This window comes from Bidens hawaiensis, unplaced genomic scaffold, assembly GCF_021521415.1.
Source record: "Bidens hawaiensis isolate Kalapana, Puna unplaced genomic scaffold, B.hawaiensis_p1.1 tig00000055_1, whole genome shotgun sequence".
In the NCBI taxonomy this organism is placed as follows: domain Eukaryota; kingdom Viridiplantae; phylum Streptophyta; class Magnoliopsida; order Asterales; family Asteraceae; genus Bidens; species Bidens hawaiensis.
The window spans coordinates 1,090,573-1,118,114 of NW_027491016.1; the positions used below are offsets into that span (position 1 = coordinate 1,090,573).

Here is a 27,542-nt window from a genome sequence, read left to right on the forward strand (position 1 = left end):
ACAAATACATGTCACGTTTCAAAGGACTGTGAATTAGCGCTTTAGCTCTAACTTGAAGTTAAACGAGTTAACTTGGCTCATATTCAAGCTTGAGCATCACTTGTAAAAAGATCGAGTCAGTCTGTGGCTCGAAGAGCCAAATCATTTTAAAAAATGATAGTATTTAATATTTAAAGAAGTATTATTATGTGATCTCTAGTGGGCTAACCGGCTAATGGACCATATCTGTTTTGAAAAACAAGTTATATAACCAGCTAGTAAGACGTTAGAAAAAAAATGTGGTTAACTTAAACGAGTCAACATGCGAGTTTTTTTTGGCTCGAGCTTGGCTTATTTACAAGTAGAGTCAGATTGGCTTTGTTCGTTTTTTAAATGAGCCAATTTCAAGCAAATTTTGAGATGCAAGCCTTTTGAACAACCCTACAATGGATACATTACACCCAACCACATAATTAAAGCTTTTTGAGAAATGCTTGTTAAAGCTTTTGTTAGGCAGCTAGTCTAATCGGCACAAAACCTTAGTTTACGTCAATTGACGCAAATCTTGCCAAGTTATTGTGTCCGATGTTTGTACGTGTGTCTACATCTAATAATATTGTACAAAATTTTATCACCCGCAAGGGTGGAAGCCCCTAGTGAAGTGAATAGGAGGAAGGGAAATGGAAATCGATTTATAAAACTCAGAGTGGATTGAGCTAAAACTCATAAGAGGTAAGGGTAGGAATTGAGTAGAATGGATTGAAACAAGTGGGACAATATTATTATTGGTTGGTTGATGAAATTGATGCGGGTTGTAGTGGGTTGAAGGAGGGCTCCTCACCTTGAATAAAAAAAAGAGAAGATTGTAAATGAACTTGAGGTAAATAAAGATTTACATGGTGGAAAATTTGTACAAGTGACATAATTTTTTAACTTTACACATATGATTATAACTAGCAAAACAAAAATAAAATAATAATAATAATAATAATAATATCAATGATAATAATTAATAACTTATAGTATGTTTATACTTGTTTGGTTATGTCATACAAATATTTACTATATTGTTTGAGCACGTGAAATTTATACCTTTTTTCCTATATAACTTATGTACAAACTTGTATAATTTTTTACTTTTTTCTTGCTTTAACGTAAAATCTTACGGTATTCTTATCCACGTGTCTACTTTATTTTCTTACTAGGTTAGATACCCGTGTAATACACGGGTTGAAAAAAATTTAAATGAAAATAAAATTATTTTTGATAAATCTATTAAAGTATTACATAGTTTTTATAGGTTATAATAGGAAGTATAGTTTTTGTAGGAAGGATAAGAAGTAATCTTATCCATTGATTTTGAATATAGAGGGTTGAGATTAGTTTAGGAGAAATCAAGTGTGAACACAAGGTAAAAGACATAAAAGGAATAACACATTTGTTGACTTTCTCTCTCCACATGCAAGGCACATGCCAAATTCCCCCATCATTTTAAAACGCCCATAACTTTTTTTACGACGTTTTTTTTGAAAAACAAATTCACCATAATAACGGGTGTCTTTTTATCTTTAATATGAGTACCATATTGTAATATAAAAAAAATTAATGGGTTTTTTACAAATTGTGTTTTACAAAATTGTGTTATACAATAGTATTTTTCATTATGTTTTTTTTTATTGTGTTTTTTACATTGTGTTATACAATTGTGTTTTTATCATTGTGTGTTTTTTTCATAGTGTTTTTTACATTGTGTTTTTCATAGTGTTTTCCATTGTGTTTTTTCGGACTTTTCCGGCGAGGTAGTGGCGGTGGGTGACGGGTGTGGTGGCGGTGGAGTAGTGGTGGATGTAGGAGATGAGTGAAGATGTAAGTGAGTTTTTGAAATTAATGTAAGTGGTTTTGGGATTAAAGTAAGTGGGTTTTGATATAAAAGTGTTAAGATAAAAATACCCTCCTTCCTAGCCTTCTTAGGAAAATCAAACTTCTTATTTGAACCTAACCCGTATTACATAATAATAAGCTAAATTTACAATTGGTGAGAGCTTTAACAACATTTTTGTTTCACTTGTTTTACATAGGTGATGGGATAGGAAATCTTAACGTTAAAATGCACACAATTTTTAACTTCTTCGTATATTTTTAGTAGTAAGAACCTAAAAGAGAACATAAAAAGAATGAATTTTCACTCATGTTACATAATTAATCTTATGTAAATAGGCTTTTCCAAGTGATCAAGTTAAAAATCGTTTGTTTTTTAATATGTTTTATTTTTAATTGTTTTGATCAAGTGCTGAATTTAAACTCTTATTATTGATGTTATTCCAATACATTTTCTGATTTTGGGCTGCTTCAAAGTTTTCAATCGGAAATTAACGTAAGCTTTTATAATTAAAATGTAATTGTTAAATTTGAAGTATCCGGTTATGTTTGAGTCAACTCATCAATATATATCACCTTCTAACAATTAATTAAAAAGAATCAAACTATTGAATAAATATAACAATTTTCATTCTCAAATAACACAAATTAATTATTAAAAATATCATGCTACATTTGAAAAAGACCATGAAACCATTATTGATTAATTAGCATACTCTTTTGGTGGCCTGTACTGTTTATGGCATCAAATACATAAGATGTTCATACCTATATGCAAACATAATATTTTTCAAAAACACTGGGTTGCCAATTAATGCCATCTTTTGACCCATTAGAAAAAGTCAAAGACTTACTTGGCCACCTTCTTGCATCCAAACATGTCAACATTGCGAGAGCAGCTATCTATTAGCTTCTTTTTAGTAACATAGAATAAAAGACCAACGCTAAGGGCATAATCATCACTTCCAGAAATTAATTATTTAAAACAACATAAAACTATGACCTGTTCTGAGATGCACAACAAAAAACGATCACATCATATCCTAATCGCATAGTCCTTGTTTTGAACCCCTTGCCATAGGTAAAAGAAAAATTATACAGAACAAAGAATGAAACCTTAATTAGTAATGTAAAATAATTAATAACTATAAACTCATCAAGTGAAAATATTTAAAATCATAATCTTACCTCAAGTCTCCGAGCAAGTTCCTTGGTATGCAAAATGTTGGCTAGATTCAAGATTGCATATGTATGCATTGCATTGTACTGAGTACTGACTACACACAACACACAAATATGTAGAAGACGTAATATGAACCATTATTAATTAATTATATTATTTAATCTTAGTTTTCTTTTTAGCTTTTTTATTACCAATTTACAGCATTACACATACATTTAACTCAAAAACATGGCAATTTTAACTACTTTGAATCGTTATTTGTAATTGAAGTCGTCAATATAAAAAATTCTCAAATGCCAAACAAATAAAAAACAATATCAACATTAAAGGGTCGCCAAGGTCCTCTTGGGGTGTTAGGTCAGGTGGAGCAGAAATGCAAATAATAGTTGGGTATTAGTTACAACTTTGTGTGTAAACCTCCAACAAATAAAAAAACTAACGCATTACTCTTTTATTCAATTTAGAAGAACCATAATTAACACAAAGATGACATTAAAGCTCTTTGTTATGCATTTTATAAACTAAATCCAACTCTTGAATGATAAGGAATCAACATTATCAAATAGCAGAGCATTGCAGTAATTGTGTGTATTCCCAGCCCTATATAGCCCGTAAAACCTAACCCAAATCAACATAGGCTAAAGCAAACAGGTTGGGATTACCTTCTTTCCACTAATAACAGCTCTAGGCTAGCCATGGACCACCATACAAACATCATGAAATATTAGAACGTGATTAGATGATTATTAGTAATTCAATCATTTAGATTGTGACTTAGCTCACCTAACGGTACAAATGGCAACTCAACTCAACCTTTAATACGAAACTAAAAAAATCATTATGGATCATAATGAACTGTTTTTTTGTTACTTAAACTATTAAAAAAAATATAAATGTAAATTTATTGTTTCTCACTTTAGTTTCAGGAAATTCAAAAAAATAAAAAAACATGAGTGAACTAAGTTTTTTTTTTCTTTACTTCAATGTAAAAGACTAAAAAAATTTTGTTACCACTTGCCATGACAGCTACAGAAGCCACCTCATCAGCAAAAAAATAGTAGAAAGAAACATTACTAAAAATTTCATTGTGCAATAATCATACAAAGTTTAATGAATTGACTAAAATCAGATTGTAGCCCTAATTGTTTATGTGAAACACGGGATGGTGAAGTGAAGTCAAGCAAAATCTAATTTATTCTAAAACATTGAGAGGTATAAATGACAGAGGAACATGTTAACAAAGGCTATATGTAAAGATCTACAATAGTACTAACTTACAAAAGTAAGCAGCGAAACATATTTACTGGTTACATCGTAGGTCCTTCTGAAGTAAGAAACATATTAATGGCAAACAAATAGTTTCACTGAAAAATATATAATAGAATCGACGTAGGGTTTAAATATAGATGAACACGAAGCGTGATAGTGATTCTACTCGAGATGAAATCGAAGTCAGATTTAGGGTTCATACTATCGATAAACACAAATCAATTTAGTGTTTATACTTAAAAATAGCTAGATGGAGATTCGAGTTGTCTATTGTAAATGTCTCTGATGATTTCCCTGACTAATCGATCCGATTATATAAAGAAAGAAATGCTTGGTTGATGATGAGATTGGTATAAGAATCAGATATGAATCATGAATAAGTCCATTTGGATCTTAATGAATAGAAACCCTAAAAAACTGAATTGTGAAAAACCCGTAGGCTGGCTGGCTGAAGAATAGGAACGATAGGAGGTGACAGCTGTCCGATTCCTTTATTAGAGAGTTTAGATTTAGATTAGACGTGGGGTAGTATTCCACATTTCAAAATATTTCATATTATACACGAATTTGTCCACGTGTTTAAAGGCCACGGAATTGCTATGAGCTCACTCTATGGTGGATGAGGCGCGGTGGAGATCTAGGAATGTGAGCGGTACAAACCCGAAGCGCCCATAATGTTTGGAGGGCCGTGGCATAGATGATAGATATCAAACAAAGTTGACCCTTAGGAAATATTATGGTCCCTGGGGAAGCATAAGCAGGAATGAAATTGTAAGGTGAGGGTAGAGGCAAAAAAATTTTTGTCTGCATACACATAAAGTTAAAACATGATTGTTCCTCTAGATTTTTACTTAACAAAAGACACAAAAATGAAATTTACCTTTAAACTTGTGAAGATAGAAAAAAATAGAAATAATTTCTAACTTTGAAAAAAAAAAGTTAAGAAAATCGGGTGTAAAGTAAATAAGTTGTGGTAAATGTACCCCATCCCCTTCATTTTCATTTGTACTATTTCAAATTGATAAAACACTAATATTTCTTCTTTTCATGCTAAAAGAAAAAAACCCCTCAATATAATCATGTTTTCAACAGGTACGTAAAATATAAGACCATGTGTAGTGGTTTAACTAAAAAGTGAAAATGTTACTGTCACGTCACTCCCATGTAGGTTTAAAATTATAATTTTTTAAAGGTGAAAGCCGACTTACTGGTTTCCAATAAATAATTAAATATTGAAAATTTATTACATCATGTGATTTTTTTAACCAATCAAACATTATTAGTTCTTATGTTTAAAAATTCATTTGGACATAAATAAAAAAGAAGTCTTGCAGGTTTGAACTGGAATAACATAATAATTAAGGGCCAATTCACTTCAAACAGTTTTCAAAATTAAACTGTATCATTTAAAATTTCATAAATTAGCCAAGTGTTCGCTTAAAATTTTTGTAAGCTAATTTAAATAGCTAAGGCAAATAACTATGAAAGCTGACTCATGACATAAAGAAACCTAGAACTAACAAATATGCTAAAGCCAAATTTCTTTATCACTCTTCTGACCAGCTTTTCTTTTGTGCACAGAATCTTTTTAAAAGATTCACAAAACTCACACTAAAATATAAGTTTTTGATCATTAGCACCACATTTAAAGCAAGAGTTTGAGGTGGACTACTGCAATACAAACACATAAAGGTAATTGAGAAGGCTTTGAAAGTGTAAGTATTAGTGGGCTCACTTTTTCTTTCTTAACCTTTGGATCCATGGCACAGATTTTGAATAAGTTACATGTGATCTTATATTGGATTCATTATCTGCCTTGTGTAAAAGATGCCCTTTATAATTTCCTGCTTTTGTAGGTACATATTCAGAAAAAAGGCAGAAATCTAATAATGTGAATTTGATGTTCAATTTGTGCTAGGAAGTCTATTTTTCCTTTTTGCAACTTTTTTTTTGGGTAGGTACGGGCGATTAGAGAAAAGAGTTCGTGTTTGAGTTGTGATATTCAAATCGGAACATATTTGAGGGAGACATGTTAACCGATGAAAAATGTCATTTGAGGAAATCTTGAACTCGTATTAATATTTGGTAGAGTGGTAGCATAAAAGATAAAAGAGCGATTAAGGGAAATTTTGATATACCACTGAATACCTTAAAACTATTATAACGTGTTGGAAAATCTAATTTTGACGGGTTTCGCCAAATATTGAGAATTCTATATAAGAAACCTATGATTAAAACTTAAGTGGGTAAATTTGAAGATGAAGATACACACGTCTTTATAATAAAATACAATAACTTTTTGAATTCAGGGAAAACCGTCAACCCCAAATGTTGGAATTTGGTCCAAGCATCCGGCCAATTTAGATGTTTTCACTTATTTTACCGGCCCATAATTTCATATGGATATAAAGTTATGTCGTTTATAAGTTGAGTCATTTTCTAACTCAATTTTATTTGTCTGTTTGCTCCGATTCTTAGTACGATAGTCATATCGCTAAATAAAGTGGTTAACTTTTTTAAACAATTGTAACAAAAATGTGACATGACAAAAGTTTTAATTTGTTTTAAGTGTAGACAACATAGTGCTCATTAAAGATTTGAAACAAAATTACAATTAGTATTTTACAAAATAATGTTTTAGTTGATTTCTTATGAAAATATTCAAAAAGCAAATGCTGGTGATAATATCTTCATAAAACAAAAACAAAAAAAGAAAATTTAAAAAAGAAAAAAAAGGCCTCTTGAATAATAAACATTGATTGATTATTACAAGGTACATTTTGGAAACATCACATTATTTCTTGAATCAAAAACTTGTTGGGATTTTTTACAATGATCAATAGCTGCTTCAATACAACCTTCAAGCTCTGAATTAGCACTACTATTCCTCTTGAACATTTGTAACTCATAACTCCCATTATTAGAATAACTAAAAGAAGATGATGAAGAAGATGATGTTGATGATGAAGTAGAAGAAGGTGAACACTTTCTCTTAATTGCCCCTGAAAAAGACTTCCTATGAGTGCAATTACTATCAAACACATCCTCATTCCCTTGCTCTTCAATACCCTTTAAGACATTTGCCAATGTTGGATACTTACATGTTTGAATGTGGTCAAAACCATTTTTTTTACTCACCCTTAGACATTTTTTCAAGAAACTATTATCACAACCTTGTTCAACTTGTTTGGCACATGGGTTTCCATCTGATCCACAAGCAGATTTGTTAAACAAAGATTTGAGGAAAGATCTTGAAGCTTTAAGCTTTTGAGTTAGTGAAGACTGTTTGATTAACTTAAGCTTCTTTGACCATGGACCATAGTACTTTTTCGGGTGATCGTTGATGAATCCGGTTAATTCGGTTGACCATTCGAAGAAATATTCATCTGGGGTCAATTCAGTACTCACCCTGCATGATTCAGTGGGAGATATATTGCATGATTGAACCATTGGTGTGGAAAATGTTATGAACTCTTCATCTTCTTTGAACTTGTTGGTTTGGACTTGAAGAAGTGATTTAACCATTTGTGCTCTTGGTGGAAGGTGAAGTGGAAGGAGTTTGCCTTTGTAAAAGAGCTCATCAGCTGGTGAGTTTGAATGTGTTATGGAATCATTAACCATTTGGAACTCAAATTCTATGCTCTTTGATGGTGAATTTGAATGTGATGATGAGCTTACTTCCATGTCTATGAAGTCTTCATCTTCATAATTGCATGATAAAAGATTTGCATCCATTGTGTGTGTGTGTGTGTGTTTTTTTTTTTTTGTTTTAAGTTTTTAGTGAATTTGAGCTTATGTTGGATGGGGGGGGGGGGGGGGGGGGGGTTCAACAGTTCAATACTCAAAAAGCATCATTTAAAGTAGAGAAAGTGACAGGTTAGAAAGTGGTGAGATGTAAAATAGAAAAATGTCATTTTTTTGTTACTTTCATGTATCTTTTTTAAATACTTCCAAGCAAGAAAGTATGGTAAGAAGCTAGAATGGTCCCTTTTCAAAATTGACCAAGCAATGAGTAGGTTGTGCCTTGTGCTAATCTTGTTGTACAATCACTACTCAAAAGTGGACAAGTGATGAAAAGAGTCTAGTCACTCTTCTTTCATTATGAGAGTGTTTATTGGTGTGATATTAATCTATTATGATGATTCATAACCTTCACACACAAGAATGAAAACATATAATTTATTCACATGGAAGAGGGACATATGTATATACTTGAAAGCATTACTTCTTGTTTGGACATAGTACAAGTTTCTTATACAAAGTAACTTTACAAAAGAAATATGTCGCAGTGACAGTGGTATTCTTCCCAAAAGGGTCATAACTCATAACACTTGTTAACCCTATTACCCGAGTTCGAATCTCTTTTACATTGATGTTGTTCATATTTCAAAGTGCGACATGAGTCGGGAATCGAACAGATGACCCCCAGAAAGAAACCCTATGAAAAATCCGCTGACCACCTTGAAAGTTGAAACTCATAAGTGTATAGCAATCAAGAGTGTTGCAAGCATGTTTTAACATTTTACCTATTTAAGTAGTTACACACAGGACATAATTACACTTGTGCCTTGTATAGTAAAAGTAGTACACTAACTCTAATTGCTTTAAATAACTCTAATATCTTGTACTTGATGCAATACCTATTGTAACTTGCATTTAAAAGAATTTGGGAGAAATTTGAATTTTAAATTGAACTATGCATTTTCCCATAAACCTTGGTTTTTAGCATTCTCATATTTCTATAGACATGGTCTTTAGAGTATATATATAATTAAATATTTCATGGGTCTCCACAAATTGACTTGGTCAACATTTGGGCTTATTATATTTCACCTTTCTTTACTTCACTTATTTCACAAGATTCTAAAGGTATAACTATTTTTAATCAGAAAATGTTTAATTAATATTATATCATTTAGTTCTATATACATGTAAATTTTTTTTATTATACATATAAAATGTTATATAATCTAGTAACTTTTATAAAACAGTTTGTCCAAATTTCAAACGACATAATAATTTTAAGGTTATTTTTACAAAGTTCAGTTTCAAATTAATTTTTGGTCCCCACTTATACACTACAACATTTTTTAAAGTCGAATCTATAATATTATTAAAATAATAATAGAGTTTAGAGCAAGAGTCAATAGACCATAATAGAGTGTAGATCGACACGTATATATTAAAATTGATTGCACGGACTAAAAAACTTCAACGTGGTATTATTGTTTAATAAGTATTGATGTTTATCCATTTGTTGCACATTTAAAACCGTCAACATACTATTGTGATGAATTTAATGCATCATTATATATACATGCATCAAAACTTATTACAATAGTAAATTAAGCTTGAGATTAAGTGGCTGCGTATTAAGAGTCGGATGAGATGAGACGAGACACCATTAAAATCGGTGGTGTATATTAACTGGACATTAATAGCACACAACTGGTTGAAAGTGAGAAATATAATTAATTAAGTTAATAATGGTTGTCCTAACTTATTGATTGAAAAATTATTTTAATATTTTTATACAGGAAAATTGGATTTTAATAATCCCAACTTTCTGTTATTGGCCGATAATAATTTAAACTTAGTTTATTCCCCCCCCCCCCCCCCCAAGTTGTCCCAAATTTGAAAAAGTTGGCTATCAATAGTCCTTCATTAAAACAAATCTAACGGTGTTAAGTTTTTTTTCCAAATTTTAAACTGATTTTATAGGGTTTTTGATCGGAAGCAGTATACAAGTCGATTAACGTAAACTTAGCTCAAAATGATGCTTCAAATGGCTTTGTTAGTGCTTCAAATCGAGTGTTTGAACTTTAAATTAACAAAATTAAGTTGTTTGGAATATCATTTCAAGCTAAGTTTTACATCAATCGACTCGTATCCTTCTTCCGATAAAAAACCCTAAAAAGTCAATTTGAAATTCGAAAAAAACTTAACGTCATTAGTTTTTTTTAACGGGGAACCATTGAGAGCCAATTTTTTTAAATTTGAGGCCGCTTGTAGAAATGAACTAAGTTGAGATTATTAAAATCCAATTTGCCTTTTATGTAATTCACACCCCTCTAATCATACTCCTAAAAGCCCACAATCTTACGGAGATGACATCAATATATACACACCTTGATACCACTGTAGCTCCAAGCTTTTTGTTAATTATTTTAGTTATAATAAAGATATATAGTTATAGCATTTGGGTCAAATCTAGTGTCCATACTCTCTTGTTCACAAAGTGGAAACCTTTGCTGCAAACTCAGAGGTCAGGTTCTTTTGTTAAGCCAAACCACATGCCCACTCATCTCATCTCACAAACTTCAAAGTTCAAAAAATATAATTCAATTAAAAAACATAAATAAAAATAGTATTAACTAGCAACCTATCACTATAACATGATGAAAATGTGTGTTAAATATACCATTCTTAAGTTACTAGCTTTCTCTAGTACTATTTACTTGATCATATCAAGTGATATTATCAACTGCATCACATGTACACAAAATTCACATTTTATAACAAGTAATAAATTATTGTTAGTCTTCTATATACTGGTAAATTTTCAACTTACCAAGAGCTATCATACCATTTATTTCCCATCAAATTCTAAGCCAGTTTTGCTGGTTCCTCATCAATGTCTAAAAAGATGTCGCTCCCACACGCAGAACCCGGCGACTTTTCTTCAGAAGGTTGAGACACATTACCCTCTTGTACTTCTGCTATATCCATTTTCCCACCATGTTCTATTAACTGCTCCTTACTATATTTCTCAATATCAATATTTTTGGTCTCATTTTGTACTTGCATGACATCATTAACCATATTTTTTGGAGAGTTTTCAGAACTCCCACCTAAGGGTATATACGGTTTCGTTACTGGTGCGCGTATCACCAGTTTTTGTGTAAGTATGGATTTTATATCGACCGGCAGCACGCGTTTGGAAGCCGGAGATGCATCTTTTGTCAAGCTATCCTTCGATGACACCTGCACTCCGTGAGTTGACTTTTCGCCTCTTAAAGACGGTCTTGCTAAAGACTCGAACTCAAGTTTGACTTTTTCTATAGAGTCACATAACTCGATAACCGGTTCAACACCTTTCCTGCCATCATATGAACAGTTGTGGAATTGGAATAAGTTATAAAGGATTGAAACTGAAACTTGAGCGCGTTCGTCTTACCTAGAAACAAAATCAATTGCGTGGTAAAATTGGTCTTTAACAGTCTTGGCTGCATCAAAGATTGTAATAACCTGCATAGTTCAACTGGTTATAAATCTAATAAACAAAAGGCGCACGTCAACTTTTGATATTATGTGTGTTAAAAACCTAATAAAAATTTCGAAAACTTGAATAGAATGTTAAATTCAAAGGTCACAAGAGTAAACATGCTTTGTTTTCTGCAGACAGGTATGCTTGCTCGAGAGCTCTTCTTCGTTCAATATCTTGCAAAAATTCTTCATCCGGGTCGATTGCTTTCTCATACCTACCACGGGCCAAAACTATAAGGAAAATTTATTTTTCGACAAATAAATAATGTATTAAACAACAATTGTTAAAACAGACGGAGGACCGATCACAATATACCTTTTTAAGTTCTTCATATGTTTCCTGAAATTGATGATGGCAGGTTCCAGTGCATCCTTACAATAGCAAAATCCAAATAAATAAGCGAGTAAGTTGCAATGACATTATAATTATAATTCTAATGACCACTGTTCCATGAGTACCTTGTAAGTCAATAAAAGACCGCGTGTCATATTTACAAAATATTCTTCATGAGTCTCCAACTCATCACTTTGGTATGCCAAATAAAAAAGGCAATGTAAATTCATCATAAACTAGAATAAAAAAAAAGGACTTTTGAGGGTCTCAGAGATTACATACTTGACTTTCTTCTCCTTTTGCTCCATGAAAGAAGACTGAAAATCCCAAGAAGCTTCTAGAAATTCAACAAATGCACTACAAGTATCTGCTTCTGCTTTATATGAGATGATTGCTTTTGAGAGTTCATCCTCCTACATCATACCATTCAAATTAGAATCCATAGCATAGTCAAGGTTGACCAGAAACACTTGCAGTCCAAATGAGTCAGAATAAGCGAATTTTGGTACGGGTCAAAATTGGTTAAGTTAATCCCAAACACTTCCCGTCCATTTATTTTAAATGTAATATAAAAATAAAGTGATACTTCGCCCGATAGTAATCAAGTTTCACAAGTGTCCCAATGAAGTCAACTCAATTTTTTTTGTTCCTCTAGAGTAACTCGACTTTCGTTAGGTGTTCCAATCTTGTGAAATCTTTTTTTATAAATAGTTAAAAAAGTTTAAAAGGAAAGTTATTTAGATGGAACATATATTCCAACCTTTGATTTAAAATGTACAAGAAGCTGATTATTAGCATCATCAAACTGTTCTCTTTCTTCCCTGGCATCTTGAAGCTGATCATTTAAGACAGCCAATGAGCTTTTGACCTACAAAAGGCAGTTATATCAGAAAAAAATACACATATACAGTGAAATATGACGCTCATTGATATCTTCCTTCTCCATGCATAATTAAACTACAGACCATCAATTAACTTACGAAAATAATAAAATCACAAATCAGCCTAGTATCATTGCAAGGAAGAAGGCACCTTCTTCAGATTATCTTCAAGTTCGTCCCGCTGCTTTTCAAGCACACTAATTTCCGCTGCTAAATCCTGAAAAATATTTACATTTTTACCCTTTCATTTCTTAAACTGCCTCGGGTTAAGATACTTGCAATTATGATCAGGGAACCGAAATACCTTCTCCATTTGGCCGACTTCACTAGTTTTGGCTACACGAAAATGAATGGCGTCTTCTTTTTGTTGCCTGAATACACAATAATATGATATATGTATTTAAACATTTATTAAAAAGTCTGCATAACTATTAAAATGATAAAAGTGACGAACATATACCTATGATCTGATATGCGCCTTTCGGTTTTAGATGCTGAGCTGAGAAGAGATTCTGATAAAACTTTTAATTTATCGACCTGCATATACATATATCCATTGCTCGTATTTCTGGTTTATAAGTCATAATATTATTAAAGAGAAGAAATAATATAAGATGTTTACTTTTTGAGCATGAGCCTCTGGTGTATCCCCATTGTTTAACAATCTTTTTTTAAGTAAAAGTGACTCCAGCTTACAGCAAAGTCGAATGGGGGAAACGGATTCTTTTATAACCTACACGAATAAATGTCAATTTGGCTTCAACAAAATTAAGCAATTTATAAAAGCTACACTAAACCAGCAGAAAACTCACTGATATTATGCTTAGAAAGAGTGTAATTATTGAAGTGTTGATAGATGCACATACGCTTGTAAATGAACCGAATGAACACGAATGGGGCATGTTCATGTTTGTTCGTTTAACTTTAAATGAAAAAAGGATCGAACATGAACAGTTAAACGACCATAACTGAACAAACAGCAATTAAAAGTAAACGTGAATATCAATCTGTAGGGCCTAAATATTTAATAGAACCAGAGTAACCTGTAATGAATAATATTTTAATTTAACAAAACTTTAAATTGTAATATACCTAACAATTTGAATGAATACATAAACGGACAAACTTAAACAAGTGTAAACTAATGAACATTAATGAATGTAAACACACAAACATATTTGAAAGAATGAGACACGTGTTCATGTTCGTTAGTTTAACGGAAGTTTTGTTCATGTTTGTTCATTGTTTGTTCGTTTATTAAATAAACGAACCTCCCGCTGAACAGTTTACTGAACGTTCAGCTACAAGCCTTTTAAATAATAGCATTCTTACCTCCAATGTAGCATTGCTTGTTGCATCCAAAGAATGTTCATCACTCTCAATTGGAAGTTCCGGGTGTTCAATTCTTTTCAAGTTTTGTTGTATTTCAGAGACTTCAGAATCTATTCTGGGGGGCAGATAGTGAAATATAATAATCAAATTATGCAGTTAGCAGAAATAGTTACGACCTTAAAAAGTTGAATATATGAAGTTTTAATCCCAACAAATGGCAACCTTAAAATGTCAGCATTCACTTTCAACCCAGTAATTGCATCTTGAGCTAATTGAAGCAATTCTTTCCTCTTTGCCTGACATAAGAAAGTTTTGGGCATAAACATATTTTTTGGAAATATAATATAGATCTCTAATTTTGAGGTAACTAAATATCAAATTTACCAGCACTTCATCATCATAAACCGAAAAGGCTTTTGACAAATCTAGTATCCTATTTACAATTGCATCATGGACTTCCTCCCCTCCTGTGAGACACAACCTACATCCAGAAGACAGTGCATATATATAAAACTCATATTTGATTGATATTCACTACACATTATGTTTCAGAAGAACTTGTGTATTGGAACTTTTTTTTCAATGAGTAGTTAATCAATAATCATGCATATATTACAAAATAAATGAAACGAGCTAGGTAGGAAATATCACCCAAATAGTTCATGTAGTAGCACAATTTCTTCCTCATTAGGTGCTCCAAGAATCTGATTCAGACAAAAGAGTGAACCTGCGGTTAAACTTCATGAATCAGCAAAGAAATAATAATGGATATGGTACTAAAAGAGGGCGCCATAAACAAGAAACAAATGTGCAGATGAAATTCATACAAAAAAAATGAAAATAATATAAATAGTATATAACCTTAAAACCACCAATAAATTTCCTGATTATACGATGTAACAGGTCTTAAATTTTTAGTAATACAAAATGATAGAAACTTAAACAGAAAATACAGTAACACATCAAGACCCAAAGTTTTTCCTGACGTCCTATATATCAGTGACTTGGAGGCCTTGGTTCATATCACACTCAAGGCCGGCCAGAGGAGAGGCCAGGTGGGTGGCCGCCCAGGGCCGCTCTCCCTGAGGGATACGATTTTTTTTTCCAAATATATTGAGTTTTTGTATATATGTTACCGCAAAAACCAGGTCTTGGGCCCTATTTGTCTACTCACCCCAGGCCAGGAATTTTTGAATTCTCTGGGACGGCCCTGATCACTGTTAATGTGGGTTGAATTATGTACACACACGTTTTGTCCTAATTGATGCACTCATTTAGGCTATCATTAATGATATTTAATCTTTTTCGTTAATTAACTCAAAATTTATAATATCAATAGAGCATACAGGCCTGCTTTGTTTTTACTACATGCAGGTTTGACTCAAATAATGCAGAATTTAAAGACTAAATACTAAAAGTAGAAAATGAATGCAAACAGCAGCTTGTTGCCCGTTTGCCTGCCACTTTATTGTAATCGCTTTGAGTTTAATGAAAAAGGATTAAAATTATATTCTTTAAAAAAAAACAGCAGCTGATATCACTCCTAAGGATTCCTCCTATCATAATAGTGTAACTAAGTTTAAACGACTGTGTTATAACTAAGCATTCTCTTTATTGGTACTGCAAATGATGAACCAATAAGCCTAGCTATTTACAAAGAATAATACGTACTTACCATAGACATTGTTATGCCTTCAAGAGCCCCACTGTGAAGAAAGACATCACGGAAATTCACTGGTGATACATCAAGATCTCGATCATAATATAGGATCTGTCGATTGGAAAAATAAGTGATGGAAAATAAGAAACAGTATTTCATTTTCAAGGCGCGATGCAACAGAAACAGGTGCATGCCAACTATATACAAACAAAATATGTTAATGGGTAGGCCCTGTAAATGAACAGACAAAACACGAACGGAGCATGCTCGTGTTTGTTCTTTTAACCAAACAAACGGTTGAACAGGAACAACTAAATGAACGATGTTTTCTAGTTCACGTTTGTTTATGTTCGTTTGTTCACCGTATAAACAAATGGTTCACAAGCAAACATAACTAGACATAGATGAATGAACATAACTGAGTTGAAACCAATTAAAAGTAAACGTGAACAAAAAATATGTGGGTCTGCAATGTTATTAAAAATAGATCAAATTGTAATGAGCCTGAAATATTCAAATGAATATATTAACAAACTCAAACAAAGAGACAACCAAACATAAATTGACGTTCATGAACATAAATGAACGAAAGGTTTGCGTGTTTTCGTTCGTTTAACTAAGTGAGGAAAAAAATAGGTTCATATTCATTCGTTTATTAAATAAACGAAACGGTTCACGAACAGTTCACTGGACGTTTGGTTCTTTTACAGGCCTATTAATGTACACGTTAGAGAAACACAAATATGACATAACAGCAGAAAACAAAGCCATATTTTCTCACTTACAATATCTGATTTTCCAGGAGGATCACTCTTATGAACAGATGTACAAGTTTCATCCAAATTTTTCTCATTATTCTCAGCTGAACCTGCATTCATACTTTCAATTTCTCTCAGAGAAACTAACCATCTTTTAAGCAACTGAACTCTTTCTTCCCCTTGAGAAGAAACAGAAAGTTCTTCAAGCCTTCTAACTGCATCTTTATAGCTTTTTATGTTCAACGCTGCATGTGTCTTTAAATTGAAAAAACCTTGTGAATACATGAGCTTAAACGTGTAAAGGTTAATAATAATAACCAGAGCATTCATGGTACTTAAGACCTAAGGCTGTCGATTTGCAAAATCATAAAGTTCAGCACTTCAGCATTGTACACAATTAAAAACCTAAAATATATTCTTACATACAAGTATAGCCATTTCAAACCATCAAAAACCGAACACACTACTAATTTTGATGAGAAGCTGATTTAGCAGACTCTTAGGTAGCGTTTGGTATGCATGAATGATAGGGGGAATGGAATGATTCATTGCGTAGGAATAAAAAAAAGTGGTGCTTGGTTGCTCAATGGAATGGAATCATCCATTACACATGGAATCCCATTCCATCAAAACCATTCCTTCCCACCCCCCTTCTTTTTTTTCATTTCATTCCTCATTCACCCTACTTTCTCAACACCACCACCACCACTTAACAACAACAACCACTACTACCATGCCACCACCGACACCTGACCGCCACCGTCGCCACCACCACCACCTTACCACCAATGCAACCACCGCCACCGTCGCCACCACCATCGTCACTGTAACCACCGAAAACATTGTCACCGCCGCCGCTGACCATCACCGCCACCCTACCATCGCCTTCACTACCAATGCTATCACCGCTTGACCCCCGCCACCCCCACCACCATTGTCGCCACCGCCACCATCATTTTCGTCGCCGGAGCTAACACCACCACCGTCGCCATTGCAGTTTTTTTCTTTTTTTTGGTAAAAAAAATTATTTTGAGATATGAGTGTTTTTATTATTTCTATTTCATTCATACAATTTTTTAGAATACCAAACAACATAAAGTAATAATTCATTTCATTCCCATAGGTTAACCAAACAAAACAAAGAAATGGAATGATCCATTTCATTCCCTTGTCCATTCCATTCCTTCTTCCATTCCATTCCTCCTTCATTCCATTACCTCCAACCAAACATGTCCTTATAGTAGCCAGCCTGATAGGATTATGCAGGGAAAAAGGCATAACTTGGGCTACGAGTGGAATTATGAGGCCCGTTACTAGTCAGCTGAATGGTCTAGAGCCGGACCTTGTGGCAAACGACCGTAGGTGGTTTGGCCCAAATTCCATCAAATAGGCCCTCAATTCCGCTAGAGAAGACTTTTTCCCCAAGTTTCGCAACGTTCAAACATTTCCGTATTAGGTTGACACATTTTCTAGCTGTCCTTCGTAATTTAGGCCTTATTTACTATTTTAATTTCAGCTTCCATTGGATGTTTCGTAAATTCCCTATTGTATTCGTTTCATGATTCAGAAATTCAATAAAACTTCTTTTTTATAATCGTTCTCTCTGCTTTATTTTATTGCTTCAGCTCTGCATCAATCACCTCATTTGCAATTCAAAAGGGGTAGTTGCGCAGCTTGTTGCCCCTTTTGCGGTCTGTTTCGATGTAATCATTACTTTTCAGTCTTAATTTTTTTTTCAATTTTCATTTGTTTCACATGATTATTTTTGCAGACATTTGCACTGATTATTTCATAAAATTATTTCCAGTTAGCACGATAATATGTCTGCTAAATTATAGATTAATTAAGAAGTTATAACATATAGGCGTAATTAATATTGCACAAATAATAATAATAATAATAATAATAATAATAATAATAATAATAATAATAATAAAGGTGAGATACGTACAACGCTGTCATGCAGCATTTTGGCGCCTCTGGAGAAGGCATTGCCGGATCGGATGGCTCTGTAACCGGTATGAGAGCGAACGGCGTCTCCGAAAGTGGACCGGCCGCGTACTTCAACGGCTTTCTGCATCGCCGATCGTATCCATGCCATTAGTATCACAATGTAATCGTTTTCTCCGGCGATTGGTGGTTGAATTGTTAGGTGAATGGATTTGTGATTTTGGTAACACTTTTGTTTAGTGCCATTCGTTTCGCTTTCATTGTGTTTAAATGGAAAATCCCCAAAATAGAATTTTGAGTTTTACCCGATAACGCACCACAAACCATTGTTTTAAAAACCGTTTCGTACCAGCCGGTTGAACCGATAATACCGGGTTTTGCATATTAGACCGATATTTTGGTCTCGGAATTTTCGAGCGATTTGTTAAAACATCGAATTGACGGTTTTTTCTAAAATACCGGTTTAAGCCATCAAGCCGGTTCTAACCCAAGCAATTTTTGATATTTTGTGGCCCAAATTTTTTAAAATTTACTTTTAACCTGGCAATTAATATCGAAACAAGTAAACTTTTGGATTGTTTTTTTGAAAATTGAATGCTTTTGTATTATTATTTTTATTATGGATTAACTTTTGGATTATATTTTATTATGAAATCATATAGTTTGGGTTATTTTAAGTTAAAGTTATATTTATATGATATTATTAGAAGGTAAACTATTAACCCGGTTGAATCTTTCGGTATAACCCAGTTCAACCAGTTATACCATTTTTTATCCCAAACCGGTATGAGTTAATTACCGGTTTTTAAAACATTGCCACAAACAACTTGAAACAATTAGTATTTTAACAAGTATTGTACAAAACTAGTGGCTATAACTAATTTAGGCTAAGAAAATTTCCGGAACGAATATTTTATGGCACTAAACTGGTCGAAAGACAATTTTAGATTAAAAAAAAATCAATCGGGACGAGTTTTTTATAAAATGTTTGATACTTTTTAAGGGTTGGGTTTAAATAAGAAGTTTGATTTTCCTATAAATGCTAGAAAAAAGGGCATTTTGGTTCACTACTTTTATCTCAAAACGCACTTAATTACCTCAAAACTCACTTATTACATCTTCTACAACCACCACCACTCCACCGCCCCCTGGCACCATAACCGTCACCCACCGCAACCGTCTCGCCGGAAAATTTCGTCGCAATTTCCATCGAAAGTTGCCAGAAATTGTCACCGGAAAGCCGTTGAAATTTTTCGCCGAAAAAGTCATCAGAACTTTTTTTGGCCGGAAAGTCATCAGGATTTTGTCTGAAAGTCTCCAAAAAATAGTCGTCGCTAGAAAAAACACAATGGAAAAACATTATAAAAAAACACAATGTAAAAAACAAATTGAAAACTATATAGCACAATCTGATAAAAACATAATTTTGTAAAAAACCCACTATTTTTTTTATTTTTATATAGCAATATATACTCATGTAAAAGATAAAAGACACTTGTTATTATGGTGATTTTCTTTAAATGTTGTATAAAAAGTTACAGACGTTTTAAAATGATGAGAGAATTAGCATTTGCCTTGCATGTAACACTTGATTATGCCATTATCCCTATCTAATGCTTGATTTCACTTGTAAATTAATATCAACCGTCCATTTTCAAAATCAATGAATCAAATTATTTCTTATCCATCCTATAAAACCATACTTTATATTAAAACCTAACTCACTTTTTTAATATTATATTATTATAAATTAATTTTACTTATAATTGAGGGATCATGTTCAAGTTAGCCATACTAACATGTGTTTCAATTTTTTTTTATCGCGTTACAACGTTTTCAAAGGAAATTTGGAAATAAATAATCCCACATTTTGTGTATTGATCGATAATAATCCAACCTTTAAAAATCACTAGCAACGGTCCCACCTTTCAACTATTTTTGTCTCAATGGTCCCCCGTTAAAAATACTTAGCGTTGTTATGTTTTTTCCCTAGTTTCAAACCGATGTTATAGGGCTTTTGATCGGTAGAACGATAACGACTTTAAGTATTTTTTAACGGAAGACCATCGAGACAAAAGTAGTTGAAAGGTGGGACCTCTGCTAGTGATTTTTAAATGTGAGATTGTTACCTGCCAATACACAAAAGATAGATTATTTATTTCCAATTTTCCCTGAATAAATAATCAACTAACTTTAATTTTTTAAAATCAGACTTTCAAATCTATATCATTTCATTGGAAAATTATATTATAAAATTTGTGATATTACGTTTTTCATAATTTGTGTGGATTATAATTAACAGATTTTAACTTGTGGATTAATGTATATGCAATCCGGTCATAATAAGTCAACTTAGCCGTTAGCTTTCAACAAAATTCCCGCGTCCCAAACTCCGACCGCCGTCCGCCACCGCCGGAAAATCCCAAAATGCCAAATTCAATCCTCATCCCCCTCCTCCTCATCACATTCTCCCTCTTCACACCGCCCGCCACCTCCGAAATCAGAACCTTACACGTTACTGACGACAACCGACCGATGATCCTCTTCGAAAAATTCGGGTTCACCCACAAAGGATTCGCCTCTGTCGCCATCTCCTCCGTCTCCGTCACCACCGGCCTCATGCAACCAGACCCGTCACGCCTCGGGTTCTTCCTCCTCTCCGAAGGCTCATTAAACCAAGTCCTCATGGAACTTGAATACAATCACATCCCATGCGTTGTTGATTCCAAATTCATCTCACTCCTTTTCACGTTCCAGGTATTATTATTATTGCCCGTTTACCTGCCACTTTATTGTAATCAGCTTGTTTTTAAATAGAATGCAAATCCGATTTAAGCAAAGTATTATTAGAATAGATTATATCAAGGATAATAATCATAACAATCCCAAGAATCACGGTCAGGGATGGATCTTCTAACGGGCCAAGGTGGGCCTCGGCCCATCCAACATTTTTGCTTAGTAGATTAATTTTTTCTCAAAAAGTACAAAAAAGTTAAATATATTGAGTCCGGCCATCCATATTATTTGTGTCCGGCCCATCCATAATATTTGTGTACGGCAAAGAACGGGACACCGTCTTTATTGTTCGACCTGACCTGAAACGGATTACCGACCCGAAACGTAGAAGTAAAAAAAAAATGTTTCTCGTGACTTTCGGTGCATCCATACTAAATGTTCAAGATCCGCCACTGATCACGGCTAGTCAGATACGGAGGCATGGCTAGTCATGATTCTTGGAATTGTTATGATTATTATCCTTCATACATTATACGTAAACCCATAATGGGTTTTCATCATTTAATGATATTGATTCATATTAATCAATATATATATGATCTTCTTTACTAGGATCTTGCTCCTCCACCGCATTCATCCGTTAACAAATCATATCCGATAGGTAACCCGGGCGAGTACTTTCTGTTGTTTGCTAATTGTAACCGTGGATCGCGCGTTACAATGGATATACGGATGGAACTGTATAATAGTGATGATGGTGTGCATAGGGATTACTTATCTGCTGGTGAATCGCAGCTTCCGTCGCTATACTTCATGTTTTCCTTGGTTTACTTTTGTTTTCTAGGGTTTTGGATCAAAGAACGCAGGAAAAACAAGTTGTCAGTTCACCGGATTCACATACTCATGGCGGTGCTGCTTGCCGTGAAGGCGTTTAACCTGATTTGTGCTTCAGAGGAGAAACATTACATCAAAGTTACTGGTATCGTGCGCAGGGGCATTTTGGTCATTTGTTTTATATATTGTTGTTGGTTTGTTAAGAGTTAGTTGTAGGCGTCTCTATGTAGGGCTGTAAACGAAACAAACCGAACAAGGCCCTTGTTCATGTTCATCTTAAGCTTTTATTTCACAAGCGAACGGTTCACGAACATCTAAACAAATGAAATTTCATGTTCGTGTTCGTTAATTAAGGAATTGAACTTGTTCGTGAACGGTTCACGAACGAACACACATGACCACATACATGCTTTATTTGATTTGGCTAACCAAGAATGGTCATTGTCAACAGTTTAGTGCGGCTACCTTCGTGTTGTTTCTTTTTTTAACATTCATATTCACATAATACTCATATATATTTTTGTTCAGTTAATGTTTTTGCTTAAATGTATATCATTAGATTTGAAAAGTCATTAAAAATTATAGCAAAACCTTTAATGAACAAACATAAACGGACGTGAACGAACACCTGATCGAATGTTCATGAACTAAACTGAACAAATACGATCTCTGTTTATGTTCGTTCATTTATTCAATCAAACGAAATTCCTTGTTCATTTCCGTCAATTTATTGTATATCTTGTTATTAGTTTGTAGGCATTTCTATTAATTTGTATCTATCACTCTGTCAGTGGCTTCATTATATATGGAGGCATAGCATTGTATTGTTTTAATTGATTGATTATTGAGATTACTTACAATACAAAATCCTGTTGACAGGTACGCCTCACGGATGGGACGTCTTGTTCTACACGTTTCAATTCTTCCGAGCGGTGCTTCTGTTCACCGTGATCATATTAATTGGGACCGGATGGTCGTTTCTGAAACCGTTTCTGCAAGAAAAAGAGAAGAAACTGTTAATGTTTGTGATTCCACTTCAAGTATTAGCAAATGTAGCATCAACAGTAATTGGGAAAACGGCCCGTTCATCAAGAGTTGGGTCACATGGAACCAAGTGTTCTTGTTAGTAGATTTGATCTGTTGCTGTGCGATTATCTTCCCGATTGTTTGGTCAATTCGGTCACTGCGCGAGACCTCTAAAACAGACGGGAAAGCTGCTAGAAATCTGGCTAAGTTGACACTTTTCAAGCAGTTCTATGTTTTGGTAATCGGGTACTTGTATTTCACGAGAATCATTGTGTTCTCGTTGCAAACAATATCATCTTATAAATTTGAGTGGATGGCTAATGCAGCCGAAGAAACGGCCAGCCTTGTGTTCTACTTGATGATGTTTTATATGTTCAGGCCGACCGATAGAAATGAGTACTTTTTGGTTAATGATGATGAAGAAAAGGAAGCTGAGAGGTATCTGCAGACAAATGAGTTTGAGCTTTGAGTGCATATTGTAAGATAGCTGGTTGTGTTGTAAAGAATTTTAGATCAGCTATAGTGTATGCTTTATATATCATGTATAACATGTTACTCTGTTGCAAGAATATTTTGTGCATAATGTGGTGAATGAAATCATGTTCATAACATTGCATGCAAGATGCCAAGATAAACAAATTTGATCAGTTACTCTGTTGCAAGAATATTTTGCTTTAGACACGGTAAAGTGAAAAATATGTTTTGTGCCTTGGGCAAGTATGTTATTATTATATTGTTATGAATGATAAAGCTAGGGCTCACTCAACGCAACACTGACTTTGACTTTATACGCACATCAAGTTGGTGCATGGACGGGTTATCCAAGCGTGAAGACGAGCATCCAATAGACTTAACTTTAGTTTGTTTTTGTTATTTAAAGACATGCTTATGAATTATGATAGTTAGGTATGAATTCCACCGCGTCACGATTAATTCAAAGTTTAAGAACTATTATGCATGTGTAAACCCAACTTCTGAGGTACCCAGGGTTTTGTTACACTAATTTAACAAACTTAATTGATGTTGTCTGAATTTTCAAACTTAGCCGATATTGTCTGTGTTCGTGTCACTTCGTTACCGCAGCACGTGGGTTTTATTACACTAATTTATTTTTCAGATTTAGTACCGAACCGTAACAAAACTTTGGGGGATGTTTATATATTTTTTTGAATGGCTATTAACTGATTAAGGAATTAAAAAACCATAGCGGATAAAACAAAATAATAATAATACTGGTATTGCAATGTCGCGGGCGATATTAGCGACGGCTCCTTATCCAATCGCCGCCGTGAAACCGATGCCGGAAAAACCACGACAGCAACAACCCCCGAAGAAGGCTTCCGGCGGTTTCGGTGCAAAGAAAAAAGAAGCTGTATGGCAGTGCGTAAAGAATTGCTGCGCCTGCTGTAAGCTGGATAAGGGTGCTTCATTTCCATCACCAGAAGAAATATTTGATGATGCTTCTGATATTCAAGTACAGTACACCCATTTCAGTTTATCACATCGATTTCTTATTCTCGTTTTATTGCTGTTTGTTTGTGAAACGTTGGTGCCCTATTTATGCTTAATTTCATATTGTAATTGACATGAATTTTGTTAACTATAAGGTTCTTGTGGAAATTAGGGCTGAGCACGGTTTGGTTCGGTTAGGTTATTAAGTGAAATCGAAACCGAAGTCATCGATCTTTGAATACACAAACCGTTCGGATTATGGGTTTTTGGTTATTTTCGGTTTCGGTTCGGTTATAGTTGTTGGAATCATACGAATACAAAGTTGCCAAAGTAGTAGAGTTTAAAATTCAACAAAGTTATTAATCAAAAACACACTAAAAGTTTAGTCCCAGTCTTCATTATCATCTTGTTCATCTTCAAAGTTTAGTCCCGGTCTTCATCATCTTCATCACCATCAATAGGGTCGGTTTTTCAAAAAAACAAAAATGCTTTGGTTCGGTATTTTCGGTTAATTCGGTTTTCTGCTCACTCCTAGTGGAAATTCATACGCTTGCAAATTGGTTTAACTTTAACGAAACAAAAACGAATGGGGTTTTCTTGTTTGTGTTCGGTCCGTTAAGAAATTGAACATGGTTGTGTTTGTTTATGTTTCTTCTTCGTTTACAAGCATGGAAATTTATACTTAAGGGCATGGTTAGTACTCATTGGATTAACCTTTCATACAAAGGGCATGTACACAAGCTGACCCAAGCCCGAGCTTGTTTAACTTTAGAGAGCTCGGCAAGGGAGTAGTTTTTCAAACTGGAGCTCGGCTCATTTATTACTCATCATATATTTAGTTTTTTTATTTACATATTTTTATAATTATTTTTGTATATTTATAATTATAAATGTTAAATATAATAATACGATATACATTATTTATTTTTAATCATAATTTTATTTATAAATCAAAACTATATAACTAAAAGTCTCACGGATGGCTTGAGCTCAATATGTGAAGCTCGAGTTTGTTTAAGCTCGGTTCATTTCAAGTTTTTAGCGAGCTGATCTCGAATACCTAGCGCGTGGCTCAGCTCTTTTATGCTCATAGGTCATAGTAGTAAAGTTTAAGGGCTGGCTTGTCATTTATCAATATAAAGTTTTGAGGGCTATCATGTATAAAATTTGGTGATTAGAATCATGTTTAACATATGATTTATCTTTTATGTTCAGCTATATAAATCTTTGGTTGGTTCTGATGGATGGTGCATACATTATGAGAAAAGCACAAGAACATGCTCCATATATGACGGTAAGTGTGTTCTCTAAGGTGTTACATGACCGTTATTTCACCTTGTCACACATGTTATAACATATGCTTACAATTTCAGATCGGCCATACTTTTGTCGAGTCAAGCCACAAGTTTTCGAGACTTTATATGGGATTCCCCAAAAAAAGTTCAACAACGAAGCTTGCAGGTTCGAGTTTACAAGTTTAATAAGTTTGTTAATAGACTATGAAATTGAGTAGCATTTTTTGATATTAGAACATAATATATTATATATATTGTTGAGTTATTATTTCCATATTTATAAATTACACGTGATAATATTAATTATATATTATATTAAAATTGAAGTATATTTATATAAAAATAGGGCTGTTTAGGTTTGCAAGTCTAGTCAAGCTCAATATATACAGGTGTGAGCTTGTTTATTAATCATCATCATCATCATCGTACTCAGTATATCCCACCAATAGCAATGCTATGGTAGGGTCTGAGGAGGGTAAGATGTAGACAGCCTTACCTCTATCCCATAGGGATAGAGAGGCTGCTTCCGGTGAGACCCCCGGCTCGAAGCTTGTTTATTAAACGAGCTCCAATTATGGCTTGAACTTGGGTATAGCTCGTTTACATTCATCTTAAGTCATGCTTCTTTTGTGCAAGTCTCGAGTAGCTCACAAGTGGCTTGACTCGTTTACACCCCTGAATGGATATTAAACAAGCTGTGCTTATTGTCTTCATTGTTCTTCCTTGCAGTAGCTGTATAGATACAATTAAAGCTGTTTATGGCTCTAGATCAGAGGAATTAGACAGATTTAAAAACGCTATACGGACCTAAGTTGCCGTATGTTGATCTTGGATTTATTCTCTTAAAAGTACCAAGGTGATATTATATATATATACCACACACACATACAGTTTTTATCATTTTTGCATTGTAATCGGTGTATGTTAGTTAGTGCTAATGAAAAAGTTCATCGTTTGGACAGGCCTTTGAAGCGCATCGACCCGTATAGGCTGTTCTGTGGATGATTACAACTATGAGATTTTCTGCCATCCTTACTTTAGAGCTGCTATTGACTTTTGTGGTCAAGTGGACTGTTAGTCGAGTGGCATGTAATGTCGGGATTTAGGTATGGACTATGGAATCATGAGAGCATGGGTTCTTGGCACATTTTAACCCATTGATGACGTTAATATGTTTTATTGTTCTTGGTGTTCAGTCAAAAGTGATTTTTCTCGAGCTTCCAGTTGGCTAGACAAACCTTGGCCACTTGTATTGTAGCTTTCGAAACCATGTTTGTTATTTTTGACGTCGGGAATTTCATGTCAACATTAATTGTGACGCCACTACGCCTAGTGAAAGTATGGCTCGACGCTTCAAGATTATGCAATATGTACGCCATATGCATTAACCGCCAAAAATGTCTTTGACAAGGTTGTTACTGTTTCTCTCAGTTGTGAAGCTTGCACTTCAATGCAAAGGAGGCGGACTAAATATGTATAAGAAATTTCATAAGCTGGGGGGGGGGGGGGATGGGTAAATTTCCACCGCGTCTGAAAATGGGTCAGTCGCTGGAAAATCTTTTTTTAATAAGAAAAATCAACATTTTCGTCTCAAACCTCTTTGTAACCTCAGATCGGATCTTTGGAACATTTTTTTAGTAAAATCCCCAATTATCTATATAGAGTAAAAGTGGTTGGTGTCACAAACTTTAGCTTGTTGTTTTGACTTT

General features: G+C 33.9%; 2 protein-coding genes, 1 long non-coding RNA gene and 1 pseudogene across 3 annotated transcripts; 2 read left to right on the forward strand and 2 right to left on the reverse strand.

The window, feature by feature from the left end:
• Positions 1 to 7,075: 7,075 nt before the first annotated feature.
• On the reverse strand, positions 7,076 to 8,045 carry LOC143630353 (putative membrane-associated kinase regulator 4). The gene has a single exon (XM_077099417.1). The coding sequence runs from the start codon at positions 8,042 to 8,044 to the stop codon at positions 7,076 to 7,078; it is 969 nt and encodes a 322-aa protein (XP_076955532.1). The 5' UTR covers position 8,045.
• Positions 8,046 to 11,454: 3,409 nt separating this feature from the next.
• On the reverse strand, positions 11,455 to 15,806 carry LOC143621469 (uncharacterized). Its single transcript, XM_077092909.1, has 15 exons — positions 15,794 to 15,806; positions 14,774 to 14,849; positions 14,507 to 14,603; positions 14,345 to 14,418; positions 14,123 to 14,237; positions 13,413 to 13,523; positions 13,251 to 13,327; positions 13,095 to 13,161; positions 12,942 to 13,007; positions 12,670 to 12,777; positions 12,192 to 12,322; positions 12,035 to 12,101; positions 11,892 to 11,947; positions 11,634 to 11,790; positions 11,455 to 11,582 (listed from the first exon to the last, which is right to left on the reverse strand). The coding sequence occupies exons 1-14, from the start codon at positions 15,804 to 15,806 to the stop codon at positions 11,679 to 11,681; spliced, it is 1,170 nt and encodes a 389-aa protein (XP_076949024.1). The 3' UTR covers positions 11,455 to 11,582; positions 11,634 to 11,678.
• Positions 15,807 to 20,917: 5,111 nt separating this feature from the next.
• Positions 20,918 to 23,555, forward strand: LOC143630449 (protein CANDIDATE G-PROTEIN COUPLED RECEPTOR 7-like; annotated as a pseudogene).
• An 877-nt stretch (positions 23,556 to 24,432) lies between these two features.
• On the forward strand, positions 24,433 to 26,815 carry LOC143630531 (uncharacterized). The gene is made up of 5 exons (XR_013153196.1): positions 24,433 to 24,560; positions 25,754 to 25,832; positions 25,912 to 25,999; positions 26,563 to 26,689; positions 26,796 to 26,815. It is a non-coding gene; the product is annotated as an uncharacterized LOC143630531 (long non-coding RNA).
• The last annotated feature ends 727 nt before the right edge of the window (positions 26,816 to 27,542 follow it).

Excerpts from the sequence above, each read along its gene's own strand:
- LOC143630353 (XM_077099417.1), bottom strand. The coding sequence starts at position 8,044 with ATGGATGCAAATCTTTTATCATGCAATTATGAAGATGAAGACTTCATA.
- LOC143621469 (XM_077092909.1), bottom strand. Across the intron at positions 11,948-12,034 it reads GTCTTTTATTGACTTACAAG|GATGCACTGGAACCTGCCAT; the intron begins GTACTCATGGAA and ends TGCTATTGTAAG. Across the intron at positions 11,791-11,891 it reads CATATGAAGAACTTAAAAAG|GTATGAGAAAGCAATCGACC; the intron begins GTATATTGTGAT and ends GGCCCGTGGTAG.